The 20,967-nt window shown below is 50.5% G+C and overlaps 3 protein-coding genes across 3 annotated transcripts; 2 read left to right on the forward strand and 1 right to left on the reverse strand.

Annotated features, from left to right (window-relative positions):
- Positions 1–1,077: 1,077 nt before the first annotated feature.
- On the forward strand, positions 1,078–10,591 carry INPP5E (inositol polyphosphate-5-phosphatase E). The gene is made up of 10 exons (XM_062641104.1): positions 1,078–2,167; positions 3,810–3,933; positions 4,649–4,746; positions 5,369–5,493; positions 5,636–5,755; positions 6,147–6,254; positions 6,831–6,992; positions 7,542–7,657; positions 8,117–8,253; positions 9,274–10,591. The coding sequence occupies exons 1-10, from the start codon at positions 1,311–1,313 to the stop codon at positions 9,404–9,406; spliced, it is 1,980 nt and encodes a 659-aa protein (XP_062497088.1). The 5' UTR covers positions 1,078–1,310; the 3' UTR covers positions 9,407–10,591.
- Positions 10,592–11,620: 1,029 nt separating this feature from the next.
- PMPCA (peptidase, mitochondrial processing subunit alpha) lies at positions 11,621–16,767 on the reverse strand. Its single transcript, XM_062641114.1, has 13 exons — positions 16,665–16,767; positions 16,347–16,549; positions 16,171–16,250; positions 15,622–15,704; positions 15,140–15,234; positions 14,882–14,982; positions 14,263–14,526; positions 13,982–14,074; positions 13,619–13,737; positions 13,171–13,261; positions 13,016–13,078; positions 12,628–12,772; positions 11,621–12,303 (listed from the first exon to the last, which is right to left on the reverse strand). Exons 1-13 carry the CDS (start codon positions 16,715–16,717, stop codon positions 12,134–12,136), a joined length of 1,560 nt encoding a protein of 519 aa, XP_062497098.1. The 5' UTR covers positions 16,718–16,767; the 3' UTR covers positions 11,621–12,133.
- Positions 16,768–16,845: 78 nt separating this feature from the next.
- ENTR1 (endosome associated trafficking regulator 1) lies at positions 16,846–20,871 on the forward strand. The gene is made up of 7 exons (XM_062641115.1): positions 16,846–16,982; positions 17,079–17,330; positions 17,897–17,970; positions 18,728–18,839; positions 19,428–19,490; positions 19,865–20,004; positions 20,398–20,871. The coding sequence occupies exons 1-7, from the start codon at positions 16,890–16,892 to the stop codon at positions 20,489–20,491; spliced, it is 828 nt and encodes a 275-aa protein (XP_062497099.1). The 5' UTR covers positions 16,846–16,889; the 3' UTR covers positions 20,492–20,871.
- Positions 20,872–20,967: the final 96 nt, after the last annotated feature.

Raw genomic sequence — 20,967 nt, forward strand, 5'->3', positions numbered from 1 at the left:
ATTGCTGCGGTGGGAACCGCTCCACTACTGCCATCGATTTGTGAGGGAAAGGGAGCGGGAGTGCACTGCCCTCTGCACGGCTGTCATCACTGAAATGGCCCAAACTGAAGTTCTAGCCTTAATCTTAGCCGCTTTTAATGGTTTTGGAGCGGAAAGGGCCTTGGTTGGAGCCGCTCATTCAAACGCCGCCTCCAGCCAGAGCGGTTTCAGAAGTGATTTATTTACCGCTCCCTCGGGGCGGGGCAGTCCTCCGGCCGCCAGGGGTCGCTGCCTCGGGGCGGGCCGGCCGTCACCGCCGTTGCTACGGTGCTGTGGCGGCCTCGGGCGCCGCGGGCCTGCGAGCTGCGCCCGCCCCGGGCCGCCGAGGCCCCGCGGGGACGGTGGAGGCGGCGGGGCCCGGGCCGCGTCCCGTCAGCGGCGGAACCCGAGGTCAGTGCTCTGTCGGCGGCGGGGCCCGAGGGGTGGCCTTGGGGGGGGGGCGGGTCTCGCCCGTCCGCTCCCCGCCGGGGCGCGGGGTCGTTTGGCGGGACCGGGGGTGCGAGGAGCCGGCGGGGGCGTCCCCGGGGCGTGGGAGGGGGCGGCGGCTTCCCTCGGTGCCCAGCCGGCGTTCGGGGCAGGGAGCGCTGGTGTGTGCCGAGCGCGAGCAGGGTCTGCCCAGGACCCTCACTGTGGGTCCTGAGCTGCTCCCCGGTGCCGGTGGCAGCGGGAAGGCGGCAGCGGCCTCCCCGCTGTGAGCCCGCGGTGGGAGCCGAGGTCACGGGAAACCTCCCGGCCGCGGGCACCGGGTGCTGCGGGCGGCCCGGGGGTGTTGTGCGGGGGCTGGGGAGCGCGCTGCGGGTTACGCGCTGCTCGCGTTTCCTTCCCCGCTGCCAGCGCACGCAACCGTTCCCTAAGGAAATCTGTGCGCAGCCGTGGTGCCGCCGGCGGTGGGGAGGTCGGTTCCCTGCTCACCTCTTGAAAGGGAGAACAATGGTTTTCTAACAAGGTCACGTTAAGGTTGGCATTGTTGTGGAGGGAGCTCCTGTGAGGAGCTTGCTTTCTGGCTCAGGAGCAGAGTTTGCAGCTTGTGATGTTTCATTCTTATGCCTTTCTCTTGGGGAAATCCAGGTATCCCACCGCGTGAAATCCTGCAGACAATGCAGCAGCCTGCGCCTGCCCGTCGTTCCTCACCACAGACTGAGCTGTCTTCAGTTGCCGTCTCTGTGGCTTAGTTAGAGCCCCGTGAACCTACGGGGTAAGCAAGGGAAGGAAACTATGCTGTGAGGAGCGTTTCACGTGGAGCAGTGACTGTTCCTGGTACCTGGGGGAGAATGAGTACTCCAAATGGATTTCCGCAGCACTCAGGGGCGTGTGTCACTCGGAGCACGGAGGGTGGAGCAGTGCAGGACCTACACGCTAAAAGAGCAGGAAAAGCAGCAAAGAAGGATGCTGGTGGCAATGGGGCGCTTACCTTTGAAGATATTCCAAGTGCAGGCACTGCTTTAAATGAAACCTTAAAGCTCCTACCCGATGAACTCAAAGCCAACATGAAAATGAAGCCACTCTCCCCAAGGCCTCCTCAGAAGCCCCGGTTGGAGCGTGCTGCGTCTCTGGATGAGAAGAGCTGGAGGAGGTGGAGGCGGTTTCGAACGAGCCAGGAGAGTCTGACGGACCCCAACGAGACGAGCTCCTCCAACGGCTCCCTGCAGGAAGCGTCCCTCAGCCCTCCTGCCCGGGGCAGGGCCGGCCCCTGCCACCGGTGCTGCCACCAGAACTCCTTGCACAGTTCACCGGGTGCCTCGGAAGCCAGTGCCGTGGGGAAGAGCCGAGGGAGCACCTCCGACCTGGGGAAACGAGCCTCTGAGCTCTCCAGTGCCTTTGGGGGGCTTCTGCGGGGGAAGGCGTTCGTAGGCAGCAAGCCCCGGCTGGCCCAGGTAATGCCGGCGCGACCTCTGCCGCCCCTGGAGCTCAGCGTGGCCTCTCCCTCGCTGAGGACAGCAAACAGGATTGACTCGGATTGCCTGGATTACCGACAGTATTCTCAGCACAAGTTTGGGAGGGTGAGCAGCAGTTTGAGCGATACCAGGCTGCATGGCAACGGCATGGTCTATGATAATTGCTCCACGGACTCCATGAAGTCTACGTTCAGCCTGCTCACTCCCATCCGCTCCAAGGATGTCCGCAGCAGGTATGTCCCCAAGCTTCTCCTGGTGAAGGGTTTAGGGTGTTAGCAGGGACCAGCTGCCCTGTGGGATCCTGCTGGGCAGGGGCAGGGAAGTTCCAACTGGTCAGCAAGAAGAGACATTGTTCTGTGTTTAACCTCCTGCAGAGACTGGAAACAATTTGAAGGTGAAGAGATTAGTACAAACACTCTGGATCTGCTCCTTTTAGCTGGGTGTTGGTTTTCATAAATGTAAGTTTGGTTTGTTCCTGGCTTGCTTGTAATGTTTAAGTAATCTTTCTAAAATTAAGGAGCAGTAGCTGTGCCAATAAAAGTGTGCTGGGCTTGAACTGAAATGATGAATGGCAGGAGAATACCCAAATAGCTTAGCTTAAAACTATCATGCAGTACCTGCAATGCTATGACAGTCCTGTAAGGTGCTGAGGGTCCTCTGCAGATGTTGAGCTTGTTTGGCTTCTGGCAGGATCAGCTCTTGAGGAAGGGTGTGATTCCATGCAGATCTCAGCACTTTCTCCTGGCATGGCCCTGACCTCCTGCTCTGGTTGCTCATTTGTCTTTATTCTTAGTTAAGTTTAGGCTGTTAATTGGAAGTGCTTTAATCTGCTTGTCAGTATATTGAACCCTCTCCTTGTGTTGGCTGCAGACCATCTGTCTGTGAACACTGCCAGCACACAGCACACACACGCACACTGCAGCAGGAATTACTGATGGTGCTGCTGGGCAGGAAGTGTGATAGAAGGTAAAGGAAACCAGTTGTATGTTAGACACAGCAGTCTGTGAGGCCCTGAGGGATAAATCTGATCATTGATCCAAAGAGTGGGGAGACAGTGGTACAGGGGAAATGAATTCTGAGGTAAAGTGTTACTGCTAAAAAAGCCCCAAAGATGGATCATTACTTGTTTGCCGTAAGGGTTTTTCTCTCATTTCCCTCTGGGAAGCTGTTGGAGTGAGCTGGGAGCTGGGCAGGCCAGTGTACTGCCATCTCTACTTGCAGAGCTTAAGCAAGATTAAAAATGCTTATTCAACTTGCTGTCCCTTTGCCAATACCCCTTTGGTTTCATAAGCAGTGTGTTCCTGGGAGAGGCAGGCGGTGCAGGGTAGAGCTGTCCTTATTGAATGGGATGTTCTTTTAGACCTCAGACTCAATAAATCATTTACTTGCACGCTGACATGCTGAGCTGAATTGAAGGAGGAATGTGAGTTTGAATCCTTGATTCGGAGCAAGTTGGTACCAGGACACTGGGAGGGTTGGAGGTACTTTTGTGTTTTATGTAAACTGAGCTGCTTCAAGATGCTCAGATATCAAACCAATCTCTTCATGTTCTAAGTACGGTGGGGACTGAAGGCTTTGGATGGCTTCAGGCTCCTCATCACAGAGCCTGTGCAGCATCGGTCTCACTATGGTACTCGTGTCATGGCTTTGAAAAGGCTGGTTTGGGACAAGGGTTTTGTTTTCCTGTGTATGATCCATGAGGACTGGAACTTTATAAGGAGCTTCAGGCAAGCAGAATAGTATATAAATGCTAAATGCCATTTTCTTGAGCTAAAGGTATGTTCTTGATTAACTCAAGCTTCAAGCATTGCCAATCATTATTCCAACTGTTGTGCCCTTTCCTTAGATGCTCTCTTATGGCTCTTCTGTTCACAGAAGCTATTTGGAAGGCAGCCTTCTGGCAAGTGGTGCCTTACTGGGAGCAGAAGAACTTAGCAGGTATTTCCCTGATCGCAATATTGGAATCTTTGTGGCCACCTGGAACATGCAGGGTCAGAAGGTACGTGCCCAGAAGTCTCTGCAGGTCTTTTGGCAGGGGCGAGGTTTCCCCAGCCTTACTGTAAGGACTGGTGTGGTGGCTTTTCCTATTCATGACTATGCTCCTTGTCCACCCGAGTTCACTGTCTTGCTGCAGTGATGAGGCCCTCTGGTGTGTTTACTTTGGTGAGAGTGCATTGTAACGGGGTTCCTTAGATACTGGCTATGAAAACAGGGACCTCTGTGGCTTTTTCTGGCAGCTCCTTTACACCCCGTTGGAATTAGGGCCATATGAAGATGACTGATGATTCTGTGCTTATGGTGAGGATGTCCCTGCTGCTCAGTCTCCTGCCTACATCCTTATGTAGTGTAGGAATTCAGGATTGATTCTGCCAGCAGACTGGGGAGCTGTACTTGGAGGAGCACTCATGACCCCTGAGGTGTTCAGGAAATAGCCTGTGGGCTTGGTGAAAGCATCACTGGAAATCAGAAACATCACGTTACTGCCCCACATGGCTGAACTGTGGATATTGGGTTAGTGCTGCAGTGGCAGCAGCTGAAGTCTGCCTTTTGGAAGGAGACTCCTCAGTATTATCACTTCACCTGGGTTTTGAAGCCTGAATTGTTTGCGTATGCTGCGGAACTCATAGTTTAGCCTGGACTTTTCTTGTACTTTTCTATTAAAACTCTGCATAACCAATATTGCTATTTGATCTTTATTTCTTTTCTAATAACAGGAACTTCCATTGAATCTGGATGACTTTTTATTACCAACAGACCCTGACTATGCCCAGGACATGTATGTCATTGGGGTTCAAGAAGGCTGTCCAGACAGGTAGCAAAAACAATGTAATGAACCATCCTCTTTTATTGCTAATTAATTCCTTTGTTTTAATTAGTCTGGAGGTAGTCTCCATTGTATTATTAATCTTGTCAATAAAACCCCCCACATTTAATAAGAATCTGAATTCCATTACATGAGCACCAGGGGAAGTGGGTTTGGGAGGGAAATGTCACAAAGATCTGTAAATAGAGACCTTGGTGCTGTTGTCAGAGCAGGTAACAGCAAAACTCCATCTGATTTCTGTGGGCATCTCACCACGGGTCTGAGCTGGCCATGAGCAAGCTCAGGTTGGCTGTTGGCGTTAGCAGCCATGTACTCAGCAGTGTTACATGCTTCCAATTTGTAGTCTCTCTGAGGCTGATCAACCCTGGAAGAGTGGTTGAAGCCTCATGTCAGACTCTGCTTTTTTAGGGTATTTCCCAGTGGGAGTCTTTCCCTGAGACGTGCAAGTGGGTACGGTGGCAGCAGCGAAGCCTGCTGCAGCCCAGGAGGTTTTGCTGACACTTACTTGACATTATCAGAGGGATTGCTCTGTTTTCACAGCGCTGATTTCCTCTCCTGGTTATTGTCTCTTGTATCATCCCTGTGATCCAGCTGTTGTTCTTTCCTGCAGAAGAGAGTGGGAGATCCGCCTGCAGGAGACACTGGGCCCCCACTATGTCATGCTCTACTCAGCTGCCCATGGGGTGCTGTACATGTCGGTCTTCATTCGGAGGGACCTGATCTGGTTCTGCTCAGGTGCGTGGTCCAGTAAGAGCTGGAGAGCGGGGAGGTTGAAGGACTGCTGCCATCACATCTCCAGGGCTGTTCTTCCCCTGACTTCCCTGCTCCCTGTCTGTAGAGACTTTTCAGTAAAAGCAGCTTCTTTTTCTCCTTCCAGAGGTGGAGTATGCCACGGTGACAACTCGAATCGTATCTCAGATCAAAACCAAGGGAGCTCTGGGAATCTCCTTCACCTTTTTTGGGACCTCCTTTCTCTTCATCACCTCCCACTTCACATGTGAGATGTTTACAGTCTTATTCAAGTGTCCTGAGGGAGGGAGGAGAGGGGCTGCTTTACAGAGGTAGAAAGCTGCAGGGGGATAGAGGTGCAGGTCAGGCTGAAGTCAAAGCTCAGGATTGCTGAGCTGAGAACAATAAGGGAAGAGGATTTTTTGGTAGTTGAACTCGCAAAAGAACTGGTTTTAAAAAAACAGAAATGAACTGTGCGCAATTATATCCCTCTTTGCACACTCCCTGTCATCATTTTTTAGTGTGTGTATGCCCTGGGTCAGTGTTAACATTTTATATGTGGGAAACATCTGATGTCCTTTGGAAGCTCCTGTTTTAACCAAAAGTGGTAACTGAATGAAAGCGATGCATCGTTGGCAGTAATGTGCTTTGTCTTTCAGCTGGGGACAGCAAGGTGAATGAGAGGAAACTGGACTACAATAAAACCATTCAGAGCCTTACACTTCCCAAGAATGTTCCAGACACAAACCCATATCGATCCAGTTCTAGTAAGTGTGAAACCTCGCTTGGGTGCGAGCCCAAATGAACAGGGTTTGTACCATAGTTTTCAGTCTGTGCTAAGGAAGAGAGAATGAGAGTGCTGATCTGAGACAGCATGGAAAGAGACCAGAGCTCTTTTTGTCTGAGGATGGTGCTGTTCACATGATTCATTGTTTTTAGGTGGGATGTAATTTGGGGGGAAATCTGAGAGAAGTTGAAATGGAGGAGGAGAGAAAAATCAAAAGGAGTTTTCCTGTGATGTATTTTTTCTCAGAGCAGCAGTAAGATCACTTTGGTTTCACTTTATCAATATTAGGGATGTGCTTCAAGTATTTTAGCTCCTGGTAGTAAAAAGAAAGAATTTATGCCCGTTCCTTTGTCATGCACCTGGCAACACTCTCAGTAAGCTCTGCCTCTCACTTGAAAGCATGGAGTTTCATTTTACTGAGTGTAGCTACATCCCATGCTTCAGTTTTCTTCCAGAGTCAAAGGGAAGATCCAGGGCAGAAACATTTGGGATTCTTGCTTTCAAAACCTCTCAGGGAGTTCTCCCTCATTCTGACCCTTCTGGCTTGGATTTGCAGGTGATGTCACAACACGGTTTGATGAAGTCTTCTGGTTTGGTGACTTTAACTTCCGGCTAAATAAGGATCGGGAGACTGTGGATTCCATCCTGAACCAGAACCCTGAAACAGACGTGTCCAGGCTCCTGGCGTATGACCAGCTCACTAGTGAAATGAGCAGGGGTGAGGGGAAGCTGATTTTCTTCCCAGTCTCCAGGAGCAGAGATATCTACACAGAGAAATAATTACAGCCAAATCCCTATTTCCTAGAGACCTTTCCTGCTTTCTCATTAGATTCCCTAAAAAAGGAAGTCAGCAGGTGTCAGATACAGTGGCAATTTGTACAAGGGGCTTTCTGCTATATATGGTTTAATCTCCCGATCTCTGTTTCATCTGACTCCTCTATAAACTGGACCTAATTCTGTCACAATCTCAGGCATTTGGATTTGAACAGTAGCACTTGCAAAGCATCCTGAGCTTTCGTTGGAAGGGGACGTGCATGCACCAAGTGTTCTTTGTTTAAATAGCCACTGCCTGTTTTTTATCCTCACTATGTAAGAACTGGAGCTTGCTTCCAGTTCTTCCTTCCTAGAGCCCAAGCCCAGCTTTTTTTATTAGTCATGGATGTACATGGCTGTTGTTTGTAGCCAGCAGTGTTGAATACATGCAGAAATGTGCTGGGTTCTTAGGAAGGAGGAATGTTGTCTCTCATGCTTTTCTCTTCCTTTACAGGGTCTATTTTCAAAGGATTCCAAGAGGCTGACATTCATTTCCGCCCTTCCTACAAGTTTGACATAGGAAAGGACAGCTATGACACCACTTCCAAACAGAGGACTCCTTCCTACACGGTAGGGATGTTTTCAGAGCAGGGGGCTCAGAGGGGCTGCTCAGCCCCGTGTCTGCCTCCAAAGGGGATTCTCAGCTGCGAGGAAAAGCTGCTTTCCACAGACCACCTGCATGACATACAGTCATGCTGAGATGTACTGCTTAGGGGCAGCAGGGCATGTGGAGCTGGCTTGGAAGAAAGGATTGTTCAATCTGAGAGCACAGGAAGAGTTGAGCACAGGCTGCAGGTCTTATTTTCCCTGCCTTCCATCCTGCTCATTGCATTCTGTGCTGTGCTCAGAGCTGGGTGCAGAACCACTGTTGGTTCTTCACTCTTCATGAATGTGTCCCTGTCCAGGACACTTAATTTCACTAATTGGAATGTGATAAATGAAGGGATTTGTCTCCTGTGAACCAGTGCTTTTTTCCAGGTGGATGTGCTAAAGGAATTACATCCCTCTCCCCCGTTCTCTGCCCTGCAGGACCGAGTTGTGTTCCGCAGTCGGTACAGGGATGATATCCACGCTGTCAAGTACTCCTCGTGTCCTGTGATCAAAACTTCAGACCATCGGCCTGTGTTTGCCTTGTTTCGGGTGAAAGTGAGGCCTGGCAGAGACAAGTTAGTACCTCCTTATGCCCCTGTGTGTGGCTGCCCATGGCTCCACCTGAGGATATGCTCCTGTTCAGTTTGTCCTCTCAGGAGAGTTCCTGAAATAGAGTTTATCCCACGCAGCTCTGTGCAGCCTCTGGGTTTTTACCCAATATACACTTTCAGTGGTCAGAGCAGTAAGAGTGCTTAAACCTTGCACTGACATCTGAAATCCCTGCGGCTGGGTTCCTTAATCCTCCTGAGGGAGATAAAGAGAGTCTGCTGCAATCGACTATAAATCTGTTTTATCTGAGCTGCAGCTCTCTGGTTTTCCTGTCAGCATGGACAGCTTTCCTCTCTGTTCCTCTTTCTCTCCTTGGGAGCAGTGCTGTTTTCCCTCCTCAGTGGTGGCTGCATTTCAACACATCAGTGGAGTGAGATCCTCCCAAGTTCCTCATGGGCTCTTGTGCTCATAGAACTCCTTAGAAAATTGGGTTGTCGCTGAAATTGAGTTCATCTCTTTTCTGCGTGGTCGGGGATGTCAAGACCCAGGTATCTAGAAAATGGTGACTTCTCAAAGCACTTGGTCAGCAGTGCAGTTAGAATTGGGATTATTCTGTTGTTGTTTATGGCTATTAAATACCTGTTAAATAGGTGAAGCTATGCTGCTGGGTCTTCCTCTGGCCTCTGTAGAAGAGACTGAGGTAAGAACTGTGTGGTTGTAGGAGTCAGCTTGTTCAGCTTTTCAAAGGAGTGTTTTTTTGTTTAGGGTCATAAAGAATGTCCCCCATGAATGCTGGCATTTTCATGCTTAAATTGAATGTACATTTGCCTTTTACAACCAGAATTTCCTTCATTTCAATGTGAAAAAGCTTCACTTGTTGCTGTGGAAGAACAATATTTTAGCCATTTTCGCCCACAGCAGTAGCTGAATGCCTAAAGAAAGTAAAAATAAGGTTTCTGGCCTTTGTTGTATAAACTAGTTGGGAAATGGTGGGGAAACAAGACTCTGTTTGTACCCTGATCCAATTCCCTGTGTTTGCATTGTAGCATTCCACTGGCTGCAGGGCAGTTCGACAGAGAACTCTATTTAATCGGCATAAAGAGACGGATTACGAGGGAACTTCAGAAACGGAAAGAGCAAAAGGACCAAAAATCCAGCAGCATATGTAGCATTTCCTGAGCTCAGAACTCTGTGTTAGAGGTGCCCGGAAAGAGGATTTCAGGCCATGACAAACTCTGCAGGGAATTGTCTGCCTAAGCACCTCTGGCAGCCACTGTGGCTCCTGCAGAATGTCTTAAACCTCATCCTGGATTCATTTGCATGAGCTAATCCGTGTAGCTCAGTGCTTTTGCTGAAGAAAATGGAGTCAGTTATGTAGGACATCCATCCCAACAGATGTAATTGATTTCATTTTAACCATACTATCTTTGGAAGCAACCGGATGCAGCCTCTAAAATGACTCCATGCAGGGGGCCCAGCTTCTGGAACTGGCATGACAAGGGACCTCAGAAAAGCCTGCAGGAAGGTGAATCTGTTTGTCTGTTTGGTTTGATCTGGTTAACTTATGTTGTGGGGTTGTTTTCTTCTCCTTATCTGTAGCCAAATGTATGGTGGTATTCTGTCAAATGCATAACAGGGACCAGTGAGGGGACTTGGGCAGGTTTGTGTAAGCTTAGTGCTCCTGTGTTGGGCTTTTTTGTTCCTCTGCAACAAGATCTGTGTGAATGTACATTGGAAGTGTAGGGATACTGCCTTTCAATAACTGTTCTATAGGCCTTCTGTTGCTAAGGGGGAAAATCAATCTCTCACACCATGTATCTGACTGTTGAGACTGAAACAATCCCTTCCTTAACTCACTTGCCCTCCGCAGGGGTGATGCTGCTGCCTGCCTTCACAGCAGGACACTTGGTCTGAGTACAGCTTCACCAAAGGGATCAGGATGCTAGGGGATGTCAATGCAGACACAGCAGCCAGTCACATCAGCACAGTCCCATTACCTCTGATACTAGTTAATTCCTTTGGATTTTTCCAATTCAGTGAACTGTGAGTAACTTCCTGGTTTTGAAGTGTTGTCTTAAGGCTAAACGTCTTACATGGACCAGTATGGCACTGGTAAAATGGTCACGTACAGCTAATACTTAAGAATTCTTTATGGCCACAGATGGGTTGGATCATTAATCACCTTAGTACATAAACCACCGTGCAAACAACTTGGAGGAAGTGCTGCTACCTATGCAAGCTGTCCAAGACAGAGCTTCTGTTCTGCGGTACAAACGTTCATGGCACTGACCTGGCTGTAGCCATCAGGTATTTGATTTCCTTTCTTTTTAAAGGAATAAAAATAAATTAATGCAATACCAGAAATGAGCACCAGCTCTTATTGCCAGGATGTCAGAACCAGCACTGACTGTGTGACACTGTTTGGGTGCCCTGAGCCATTCGGCTTCACCTGGAAGAGCAGGACAGATTCCTTTGGAATCACTTGCATTGAACAGACAAAACACATTTCACCTGCCAGTTCATGAAACCCAGCCATTAACTAACGTGTTTCAGAACTCTCACTACTCCATGTCAAGTTCTCTTTTATTTTCTTACAAACATACATACACAACAACTGAATAGGATTTCCACACTGTGGGTTCCACAAGAAGCGATGCAACATTTTCTTCTAGTTGCACAAGGAAAGGTATGGGGATAAAGCAGGCAATAGCTGCCTCAGTGTTCTGCTCCCAGTTTGATTGCTCCTCCCAATACACACCTAGCCAGTGAAGTGCTGCACTGCAGCTGTCTACAGTTTTAAGCCCGTATGTTAGGGGAGTTGTGTAAATCAAATGTTTTAGTCCTCTCTTTTGGGTCTCCATTTCTTCAGTGTCACATGCATGGCACTTCATGTCCTTCTGTAACAGTGCCAGCCAATTTCAAGCGCATCAGCTTTCTACATGGTATTGTGTTGATCTCTGCTCTTAGCTGAGCTACATCTCTGCTGCAAGACTGATAATTGTGTTCTCTCTTTGCAAGGCCTTAAGTTCATCTGACTGACAATGAAGAAGTAGGTACAAGTTTCAGATGCAGTAGCAGTGACTCCTTTGAGAATGAACTTTGTTAATACACTATCTCTGGAGTAAAAGAACCCTTGTTCTTGAGCATAGCTCACTTACAAGTGAAAAACCTGAAGAACAGAATCACTTTTATCCTAGAGTAAGTGTTATGCCATAGGTCTACTTTTCTCTGAGCTCTACTAAAATGACTGTTATTTCCAAACATGTGAATTCTAGTAGTACTGCAGCTGGTAAATTACGCTGAAGAAATGGATCCAGGATGCTTGTAACAAAACCTGGACTGCAGGAAACTTGTCGCCTAACTTCACGTAGATAATAACCTGTATTCTCTTAATTCAGTCTGACCAAGTCTTTGTTCACCTTGGTAGCAGCTATAAATATTCTTTTAACTCAGATACAGAAGCCAAGCTCTTACCATGCCACCCCATTCCTCAACAAGGGCACACACCAGGGCCTCCAGTGTGCCCGCTCTGCTTCTGCTGCTGGTATGGTTTAGTGGTAACACACAGCAGTGACTTCTGCTCAGATACATGCTTTCAGTTGTAATGATGGACATTTTGGCTTGCAGTGTTCTCCCCAGTGCCAAGAGAAGGCTCTATACACCCATCCTCTCTTGTAACCTACTCAGAGGGTCAAAGTACTCATCCAGAGCCAGGGTGGGCCTTTAAGCCCAAGGTACCGAGCTCTTCAGAGCCCAGTGCTCTGAAGCAGTTTATTTCAGCTGCAGCATAGCTCCATGTTTGCAGAGTCTGCCTGGAAAGACTGGGGGAGAGAGGGGAAGTGGTTTGCAGCAATATTATCATCTCAAAACCATATCAAAAGGCAGCGGCTCTGGCACGTGCAGGGTCTATCGGAAGAGCCGGTACACCCGTGGGAGCCGCCCGTCCCTGCTGGACAGCGCTGCCTGGATGTGCTCGTAGGTGGGCAGATCTGTCAAGTCACCCAGGGCAGCCACAGCTGGCTTTTTGTGGAGCATCTTAGTGACCACTCTCTTGATATCAGTAGATTTCACTTGACCTGCAGGAAAAAAAACAAAGCCAGAGGTGTGACAACTACATTCTGAAGAGCATGAAGCTTTATAAAGATGCTTTACGAAGTGATTGGTGCTCAGAAAATCAATCACCAACTCTGGAGCTTCTCTACCCTGCTTGGTTTTTCCTTCCTTCTAACAAAAATAAGCATTGTGCTAGCTTGTAAGCAGTTGAGATCAGTTTGAAATATGTATCTGAAGTATTTATGCCCCCCAGCTTCCTAAAGCAACTCATCTGTGCTGCAAGAGTGTAAGTTGCGCAATGCTGACTGTACCTACAGTTCAGTTGAGGAAAAGCATTGTCTACTCACTGATGAGGGCACACAGCTCGTGAGGTAGCTTCCTTGTGTTTGTTGCCAGCACTTGCCTGCCCACATCCTCAAAGATAACCGGCCGAGACTCAAGGTTCATCATGAGCATGGACTTCAGCTGCGTCTTCGCTCGCTCCAGTTCTACCTGTCAGTGAGCAGCAAATACAAACGGATGTTTCCAAAAGCCTGGCCAGTGCTCTAGCACAAGGTACTGTGTAAGAAAGAGTTTTGCAAACACCTTCCTCTTTGAATGTGCTGCTGAAGTTACCATATTCTTTTACAGAAATACAGACATGCTTATCTACAAAACTCCATTCTAGCCCGGCCAGTGCAATGTACTATTTCAGCTCCAAGACCATCTGCCAAGTGCACACACTGGGCTGCTCACCTCTCCTACAGCTCCTGCCATGAGAATGAATTCTCTTGTGATGATTTCCACCATCTCTCGAACCTAGGAACGCAGATAATTGAAAGAAGATTAGAACGTTGCTGTCTGGTAATAAGTGGGTCTGGTAACAGGTTTTTGAATACAGGGCTGTGTACCTGTTTTGGGTCTGCACTGGCATGTATACACAGGAGACCTGTATCCTCGTAACTGTGGTGGTAAGAGGTCGCGTTGTACATCCAGTGGTGCCTGGGAGCATAGAAACAGTATTAAAAAAAATAAAAACGAGAATTTAAATGTAAAAATTAAACCAACATGGACAGGGAGACCCCTCCTAGTGCCTTGTCAGGGTTCTCAGCAATGCCAATGGGACTGGTCAGTTCCTGCCTCTGAGGATTCTTGCACGTGCTATCTACTTCCTGCTCTTCGTTTGCATCCTTGAGACCAAGCCCAGAACACCACAGAGCTGTATCACTGGTACCTACTGCCAATTCTGTTAATATTCCCTAGTGAAAGGATGGACTGGGCTAGTGGAGGGTGACAGAATTCCAGGCCACCTGCTAGAAGACTGTTTCTGCTACCCCTTAAAGAGAAAGGCAAACCAACCTGTTGAGCACATTAAGATACAGTCGGGTGAACATGCCCTTGCCAGGCCCTCCAGCTGAAAAAGAACCTCCGCCTCCCATCATCATGTTCAATACTGCAAAGGGAATGAAATCTTCCTCCTGAATGCCAACAAGAAGTTCAGTCAGTTAAAAGCAGAGCTCCTGAGAGTCTGGGGTGAGTAAAGAGGGACAAAGAGACATGGCACAAGAGGAACTTCAAGGTCAGTGCCTTCTTCAAACTGTCAGTGAAATGCTGCTTGTCTGTACGTGCAGCATCAGCAGGAAGAGTGCCAGTGCTTGCATAATGAGAGAGTATTCTGGGATTCCTCAAGCACAGAACAAGGGATTTTAGGTTAATACTTACTAAAAATGAGCAGCTTTCTAACCCAATCATGATGTGGGTAAGCTCTGGGATGGGAGTAGGGCCCAGGCTCACATCTGACATATCTTTTTCAACCTGTGGGAAGGGCAGACAGATTATCAGGACTGATTTTCACCTTCACTGCATCCAGCTTGATGTGCTCCCAATAATCAACCTGTCCCTCAGATATTAAAATCAAAACCTATGGAGAAACCACCTCAGGTCCAAATCTGCCTCTCCAACAGACAGGACGAGGCACGACACCACCTCCACCTTCCTTTCACCTTGACAATGCCTCCTGTGTACTGCGCCACGGATCTGTCCACATCCCTGGCCTGGCTGCTGCCCCACGCCGGCTCCACTCCCAGCAGATGCTTCCTGGCACACTCCACCAGCTGCTCGTGCTCGATTCCCACCCCGGCCAGCACCATCCTGTCCGGCGTGTAGTAGTTCCTCAGGTAGGAATGCAGAACGTCCCGGCCAATTTTGTCTGTGTTTTCCACTGGGCAGAACCTGTTCAGTCCAACTGTATTGTCTCTGTAGGCTGCCTAAAGGGAAACAGATACACTAAAGTAACAAATACTACTTCAATCCATCCATCTAAACCTTCCTGCTTTAGAATGATGCTTGTCTGTTTGAGACATGTAAGAGGGGAGGGGCTGAGCATCATTTCACTAATGTCAGCACAACTCAGTGACATGTTGTCACCCATGTCAACAAAGACAAGTGATAGATAATTGCAGTTTAGGTTAAAATCTTTCATGTGGGTAGAATGGAGGATTTCAAAGTGGAGGGACAACAAAATTCTCCCTCCCCACCACTGAAATGTAATTTAGTAACAGAAAAAGAGAACGCAGTATGTCTCATACAGGGGCTGCATGGAAGATGGAATGGGTGTTTTACCGCATGGATCATTTCTGTGAGGAGAGGCTCTGGATCAGGTCTCATGTTCAAGTCTTCGAGCTCAAATCGAATTGCTGCTCGAGTCATCTCAATTTCCTCATCTGTAATACGAGGGAAAGAAGAGATCACACATCACAACCACCACGCAAAATCCCTGATCTCTGCATAACTTCTTGATGAACACAATCTCATGAAGATTAACAGCAAGTTATGCACTGGGAGTCTGTTCTGTTGAGGCAGAGACTCCTCTTCCCTCACCTGACAGCCTGGGCCGGAGTGCTACATCAGCCAGCAAGTTGACCACTGTGTCCAGGCCTCGGGCCTCGGCAGAAACAGCATACATGATGGTGTCCCTGCAACACAAAGCCTGGGTTCTGCATTGAGAAGTCACTGAGAAGTTATTCCTGGGGAAGATTCCAACCAGACACAAAAGGAAAAGTTTTCACAGTGAGAACTACCAGTCATTGGAATAATCTCCCCAGGGAAGTGGTGTCCAGCACTGGACACTGTTGAGGTCTGGCTGGAGAGGGTGCTGGGACATCCAGTCTAGGTCATGCTTTGCCTACAGACTTTTATACCCCTCTCAGGTTCACTTTTGTAGTTTCTGCACAGCCACCACAATGGATTTCTGCTCCTTCCAAACAAGAAGCCGCTTTTACTGCCACACACCAGAACAGACACCTCAAGGTACTGTCAGTGTTAGAGCTACTCAGGTGATGGAGCATGGAGGAGAGTCATACCTTGATGCCTGGCAGTCACAGATGCCCCCGTGCTTTTCTAAGGTGAGGAGAATTTCATCTTTGCTGCCAAACTGAGCTGTGGACTAAGAAAGAAAACAGCAACGCTATGAGTTAGTAAAGCAGTAACTGTTCATACACCTTCAAGGCAGCCCAGAACAAGCCTCATCTTGGACTGTGAGGGTGCTGAGGCGCTGGCACAGGGTGCCCAGAGAAGCTGTGGCTGCCCCATCCCTGGCAGTGTTCAAGGCCAGGTTGGATACAGGAGCTTGGAACAAGCTGCTCTAGTGGAAGGTGTCCCTGCCTGTGGCAGGGGTTGGGACTGGATGAGCTTTAAGGGTCCTCCAACCCAAACCATTCCACGGTTCTATTTTACACCCACTAACCGCGAAGGTGAAAGCACAATGGACCTTCAAAATACATCTGCAGTCCCAGTAACTAACTAGGCATGCTGCCACCACCCATAGCAGCAGATCAGACCCTGGTGCTGCTCAAGCTGTGCACATTTACAGCGCCCCTCACAGACCCCGCCGGGCCCGGTACAGGACTCACGGAGAAGGCCAGCTTTTCCAGGAAGTGGGCGATGCCACTGAGGTATTTCGCTTCATGTCTTGATCCCGAGTTTACCAGAACTAGCGTTAAGAGAAAAAGAGTCAGTGGCACTTTCACAGCCCCATCGCGTCCCTCCTCCGCCCGGGCCCCATTGCCCCCGCTCCGCCCGTACTCACGGCCCACGGTGCAGAACTGCCCGAACTTGTTCTGGGACGCGACACGCAGCCCGTTCTCCAGCACCGACACCCGCGTCTCGAACCGCTCCCGGCCCTCGGCCGCCGCGAACACCGCCTTGGGCACGCCGGGCAGCGGGCAGGTCAGCGACACGCTGGGGTAGGCGCCGCCGCCGCTGTAGCTCCGGCCGCCCGCCAGCCCGCACCTGCGGGGCAGCGGGACCCGAGTCAGTGCCCGGGCAGCCCCGCCGCGGGTCCGGGCACGGCTCCCGGCTCCCCCCTCCCCGCCCGCCCCATCCCGCCCCACGGGGCCGCGCTCACCGCCGGGCCGGGCCCCAGGCGCGCCCCCTCAGCCACGCTATGGCGGCCGCCATGTTGCCGCCACCGGGAGCCTCGCTGCGCAGCCGCGGTGGCCCGGAGTGGGTGGGCGGGGCTTAGCGCCGCCAGGGGTGTGGCTGCGATTGGGTGAGGCTGCAGGAGCCGTCGCTGATTGGTCGGTCCTGAGGGAGGGCGGGGCATCGCCTCAGGGCGGTCGGTGGCTCGGACATGGCGGCGGGCGGGCTGCCGGCCGAGCACAACCCCTTCTCCTTCCGCGAGTTCGTCCGCAGCAAGGCACGGGGCGGCGGGGACGCGCCGCAGGTGAGGCCGGGGCCGGGGCGCGGTTGGGCCCCTCCGCGCTGAGGGGGGCTCGTCCCGCGCCTACTTCAGCGCCTTTGCTCCGCTTTCCGCTCGCAGCCCGGCCCGAGCCTCGGCCTGCTGTTGCTGCCGGATCCGGCACCGCCCGGCGAGGCGGAGGACGACGAGGAGGAGGAGGAATGGAGCGGGAGCTACCAGCCGCTGGCCGTGGAGCAGGCCCACCTCGCCGCTGCGTGCCCCGCATCGCCCTCCGCCGGCTCCTTCTGCGAGGGCGCGGAGCGGAGCGCGGCTTTCCTCGGAGTCCCCGCGGAGCCGGGCTCTCCCTCCCTGCGGCAGCCCAGCTACGAGGAGGTGAGCGCCTCGGCCGGGCTCCCGGCACCGTGCCCGGGGCGGGCACAAACGCTAACGCGGCCTCTGTCTTGTATCAGCCGAGCTCCAGTGCCGGATTGCGGCATAAACTCGCTCTCGAAGCTGCCGTCAGCAGGAGCTGCGCGTACCGCTTGGCTGCGCGTGGCAGCTTGATAGCGCAGCTTGAAGAGCAGTAGGCTTGAAAAGTTGTGCTGCAGCGTGAGCAGGAGCCTGTACCTTGTGTGTCCCACAGCTTTTGGCAACAGGTGACTTCCTCATGCTCCTGCCCTTTGAGGTCCTGTTAGTTTAGAGTTAATACCCTTTGAGGTCATTTAGAATTAACAGCGCTTGATTACTCAGCTTGCGACCCAGTGCCGCACAGGGTCAGTGTGGTTAAGTGGCTTCAAGAGGGCAAAACAAGGTGTGAAAGTAAGCTTGAGTGTCATAGAAAGTGCAAACCCCCCGGCACTAGAGTTGAAGCTGGGTATTTTTTGTGGTACTGGCTTTGGAGTGTTGGTAGTGCTGGGAAACAGCACCCTCTTTTCTAATGAGGGTTTTTCTTTTCATAGCTGAAGGAAGAGAATGCCACTTTGAGAAGCAAGATCAACAAGCTTCAGATTTTCTCTGAAACTCAAGCAGACAAGTGCGTAAGCCACAGTGTGGGGGAAAGTAACCACATAGATAAGGAGTTGTCTTAAAAGAGGTTCTCAGTGGAGACAGTCACCATCTTTAAAGAGGAAGAATGTAGCTGAAATCTGTGCTATTTGTTTAAAAAGCTTTTTAACCTGATTTTAATCTTGAAAAAGGCTTGGAAAGTGAGTAGCAAACTGCTGAGGAGTGTGTGTGTGGCTTACACTTCTTGCAGCTTAGGTGCTTTGCAACAATGAGGGTAGGCCTTGACAAGAGGCATTTCATAAAGCTTCAAAATAACAAAATAATCTTAATCTCTGCCATTTAAAACAAGAAAAGTGTTTTTAATTTTTGCTGGTGACCACTTTGATACTGGGAGCCTTGATTTTCCTGAGGTTAAACAACCTGGTGACCAAGGTAGGGTGGTGTTTAAGGGTTCCTTAAGTTCCCATCTGAATCCTCTGCTGCTCCTTGCAGTGAGGCACCTGGTGCTTCCCTGGTGATGGGGTAACTTTTTCAGAATTACACTCTCTTTGGCTGATTATTTTCTATAAGGCCTTTCCTCTGGATGGGTCCCACTAATGCTAATGTCTGTGGAACACAGAAATCCCCTGAGCCACCCCCTAGAAGTGTAGTTCTGTGGGAAGTCTTCATTGCTCTTAAACAGGAAAGAATAAGCTTCTTGTTCCTTCTCTGTTTTCTTCTGAAAAACATTTTCTTCTGAAAGTATTTAATGCTGCAGGTGCTCACTGAATGTTGTCTCTTTTAAGGGTCAGGAAGCTTGAAAAAAAGCTTGAGGAAAACAAAATCAAAGAAGAAAAAGAAGCACAGGATTTGGAAGCAATGGTGCAGCATGTGGAACAGAACCTCCAGCTGATGACTGTGAGTGGTGGTCCTTGCAGAGGCATCTTGCAGTCAGAGCTGTGTAGTTCTCTTTTCCTTCCCTGGGAGCATGAGGGAAGATGGAGTGATCCCATCCCCCATGTGAGCACTGAACAGCTCTGATGTGGGCTCGGACTTTCCCCCCACAACAACACCGTGTCCCAGTCAAGAACTTTTGTTACCTAAAATAAGGGCGGTTTTTGTATAAGTCCTGTTTCTGGATTCATCAACAACTTCAGCAGCTCTTTTGCAGCCTTCCAAAAGCACGTCCCATGTGAGCTAGGGGAGGGAGCTGCTTCTCCTGCTGCTTATTTATACCAACTACTCTTTCCCCAAATATAGTAGTAATTTCACATCCAGAAGTGATGGGTGGCACTGAAAGATATCAAAAAGGAAAACTGGGAGGGTGGAGAGGAGGCAGCTGCTCAGATGTGTCTGGGGCACTTTCCCTTCTAATGCCTTTAGAACACGGGGTGGTGCATCCCAAACAGAGTTCTGTGCTGGAATCTGGCATTCCCATGTAGCTTAAACTGCCTGTTGCATCCTAAACACGTTGCTGTGGGATAAATGATCTCCGTTCTATTTCAGAAACGGGCTGTTAAAGCGGAGAACAGTGCTACAAAACTGAAACAGGAGAACGCGTTACTGCAGGTGGGAAGCAGTGCTCTCAAAGCCAGAGGGATGTGGCAGGGAGTTCGGCAGAGCCCGTATGGCATTAGATGAGGTGTCAACACATCGGTGGCACATCGGTGACAGCTTCCATCCCTGGCTCCTGGTTGGGTCTGTGAAGGAAGCAGGCTTGAGGGCATGATGCTGTGGATGTGCCATGTGTGATTCCAGCTCAGTTTCCTGTGGGAGGCTGCTCTCCAGAGCTGGGAGGAGCCTCTCCAGGTGGTCTGGTTACGGGATCTGTTGTTGGTTATACCTAATAAACTGTGAACGTGTTCTTTAGCTGCTTTAGCTGGGGATTATTACCTGTGGGAGCTCTACGGTTTTGAGGTGAAGTCTCCCTGCTCCCTCCCCAGGTTCAGCTCAAGAATTACAAGTCGGAGAACGAAGCCTTGAGGTTGGGCCAGGCAGCGAGTCTGGCCACAGTGAGGCAGAACGCGGATGCTGCCTTGCAGAACCTTCTCACTGTCATAACCAACTCTCAGGCTTCCATCAGGTGAGTTGTTTTATGATGACTTCCTAACACCATCCAGAGGTCACAGCTAAATGCCCCCAGGGGCTTACCTTTCTGGATTGCAACTTGGGTTCTTACATCTTACAGCAGTTATCAGCTGCTCCATGTTCTTACTCACCCGCAACAGGTTTTCCTCCAAGTTTAGGTAATAAAAAAGACTGGAACATGCAAGTCTTACTTTTTTACTTAATGTCAAACCATTATAGAGGCTCTGTAGGTCTCCTACGCTTCTTCAAGGCTCCTGTACCTCAAGAACCACAGTCTTCAGTCCAGATAAACTGCTTCTGAGAAAATCACAGTACCTGAGTAAAAACAACTGGCCTGGCGCCTGCTTCACCCTCTCCCTCTTAACGCTGTGTCCTCCCCTCCTTGCAGGCAGCTGGTCTCTGGAGCAGAGTCACTGCAGCTTGTCGCCGATCTCCTCACATCCATAGACAGGATTTCAGAAGTGTCCCAAGATGGACAGTGACTGGAACAGGACGGAAACCATTCCCAAAAACTCTGGTTTTGATACTTGGCCTCATTGTGATACACAGAGCTGTTGGTGCTGCTGCCACTGGAGTCCTAAAGCCCGAATGGACAAGAGTATGTGCCTCTGGGCTGGGGCTGCGGGTCCTGCTTCCCCTGCACCCCGACTTCCCACTGGGACCCCACAGAGCACTCGGGTTTGGCTGGAACTCCCGCTGCCGTTCTGTCCCCATCCGGACTGTTCCATTGCCACGGAGGGAGAAGGGGTCGGGAGGGGTTCGTGCAGCGCGGGAGGGCTCAGGCTCCGGGTGCGGGCTGTAACGCTCGTCCCGGCCGCTGTGTGACGGGTGTTGCGGAGCCATTAAAGGCGGCGGCGGCGCAGCCGGTGTCCGGTCACTGCGGGCCCGGGGCGGGGAGCAGGGACCCGGGGCTGCCCTCTCCCGTCCACGTGCCACCATCCCCGCCCCTCCGCGGCAT

The sequence above is a fragment of the Pezoporus occidentalis genome, unplaced genomic scaffold (genome assembly GCF_034315485.1).
Source record: "Pezoporus occidentalis ecotype Australia unplaced genomic scaffold, CSIRO_AGI_Poc_V1 ctg68, whole genome shotgun sequence".
In the NCBI taxonomy this organism is placed as follows: Eukaryota; Metazoa; Chordata; class Aves; order Psittaciformes; family Psittacidae; genus Pezoporus; species Pezoporus occidentalis.

Excerpts from the sequence above, each read along its gene's own strand:
- INPP5E (XM_062641104.1), top strand. The coding sequence starts at position 1,311 with ATGAGTACTCCAAATGGATTTCCGCAGCACTCAGGGGCGTGTGTCACT. Across the intron at positions 6,255-6,830 it reads CCCATATCGATCCAGTTCTA|GTGATGTCACAACACGGTTT; the intron begins GTAAGTGTGAAA and ends TTGGATTTGCAG. Across the intron at positions 7,658-8,116 it reads AGAGGACTCCTTCCTACACG|GACCGAGTTGTGTTCCGCAG; the intron begins GTAGGGATGTTT and ends TCTGCCCTGCAG.
- ENTR1 (XM_062641115.1), top strand. The coding sequence starts at position 16,890 with ATGGCGGCGGGCGGGCTGCCGGCCGAGCACAACCCCTTCTCCTTCCGC. Across the intron at positions 17,331-17,896 it reads GGCAGCCCAGCTACGAGGAG|CTGAAGGAAGAGAATGCCAC; the intron begins GTGAGCGCCTCG and ends TTCTTTTCATAG. Across the intron at positions 17,971-18,727 it reads TCTGAAACTCAAGCAGACAA|GGTCAGGAAGCTTGAAAAAA; the intron begins GTGCGTAAGCCA and ends GTCTCTTTTAAG.
- PMPCA (XM_062641114.1), bottom strand. The coding sequence starts at position 16,717 with ATGGCGGCCGCCATAGCGTGGCTGAGGGGGCGCGCCTGGGGCCCGGCC. Across the intron at positions 15,235-15,621 it reads TGTGACTGCCAGGCATCAAG|GGACACCATCATGTATGCTG; the intron begins GTATGACTCTCC and ends TTTGTGTTGCAG. Across the intron at positions 13,738-13,981 it reads TAGAAAGCTGCTCATTTTTA|GAGGAAGATTTCATTCCCTT; the intron begins GTAAGTATTAAC and ends GTTGGCATTCAG.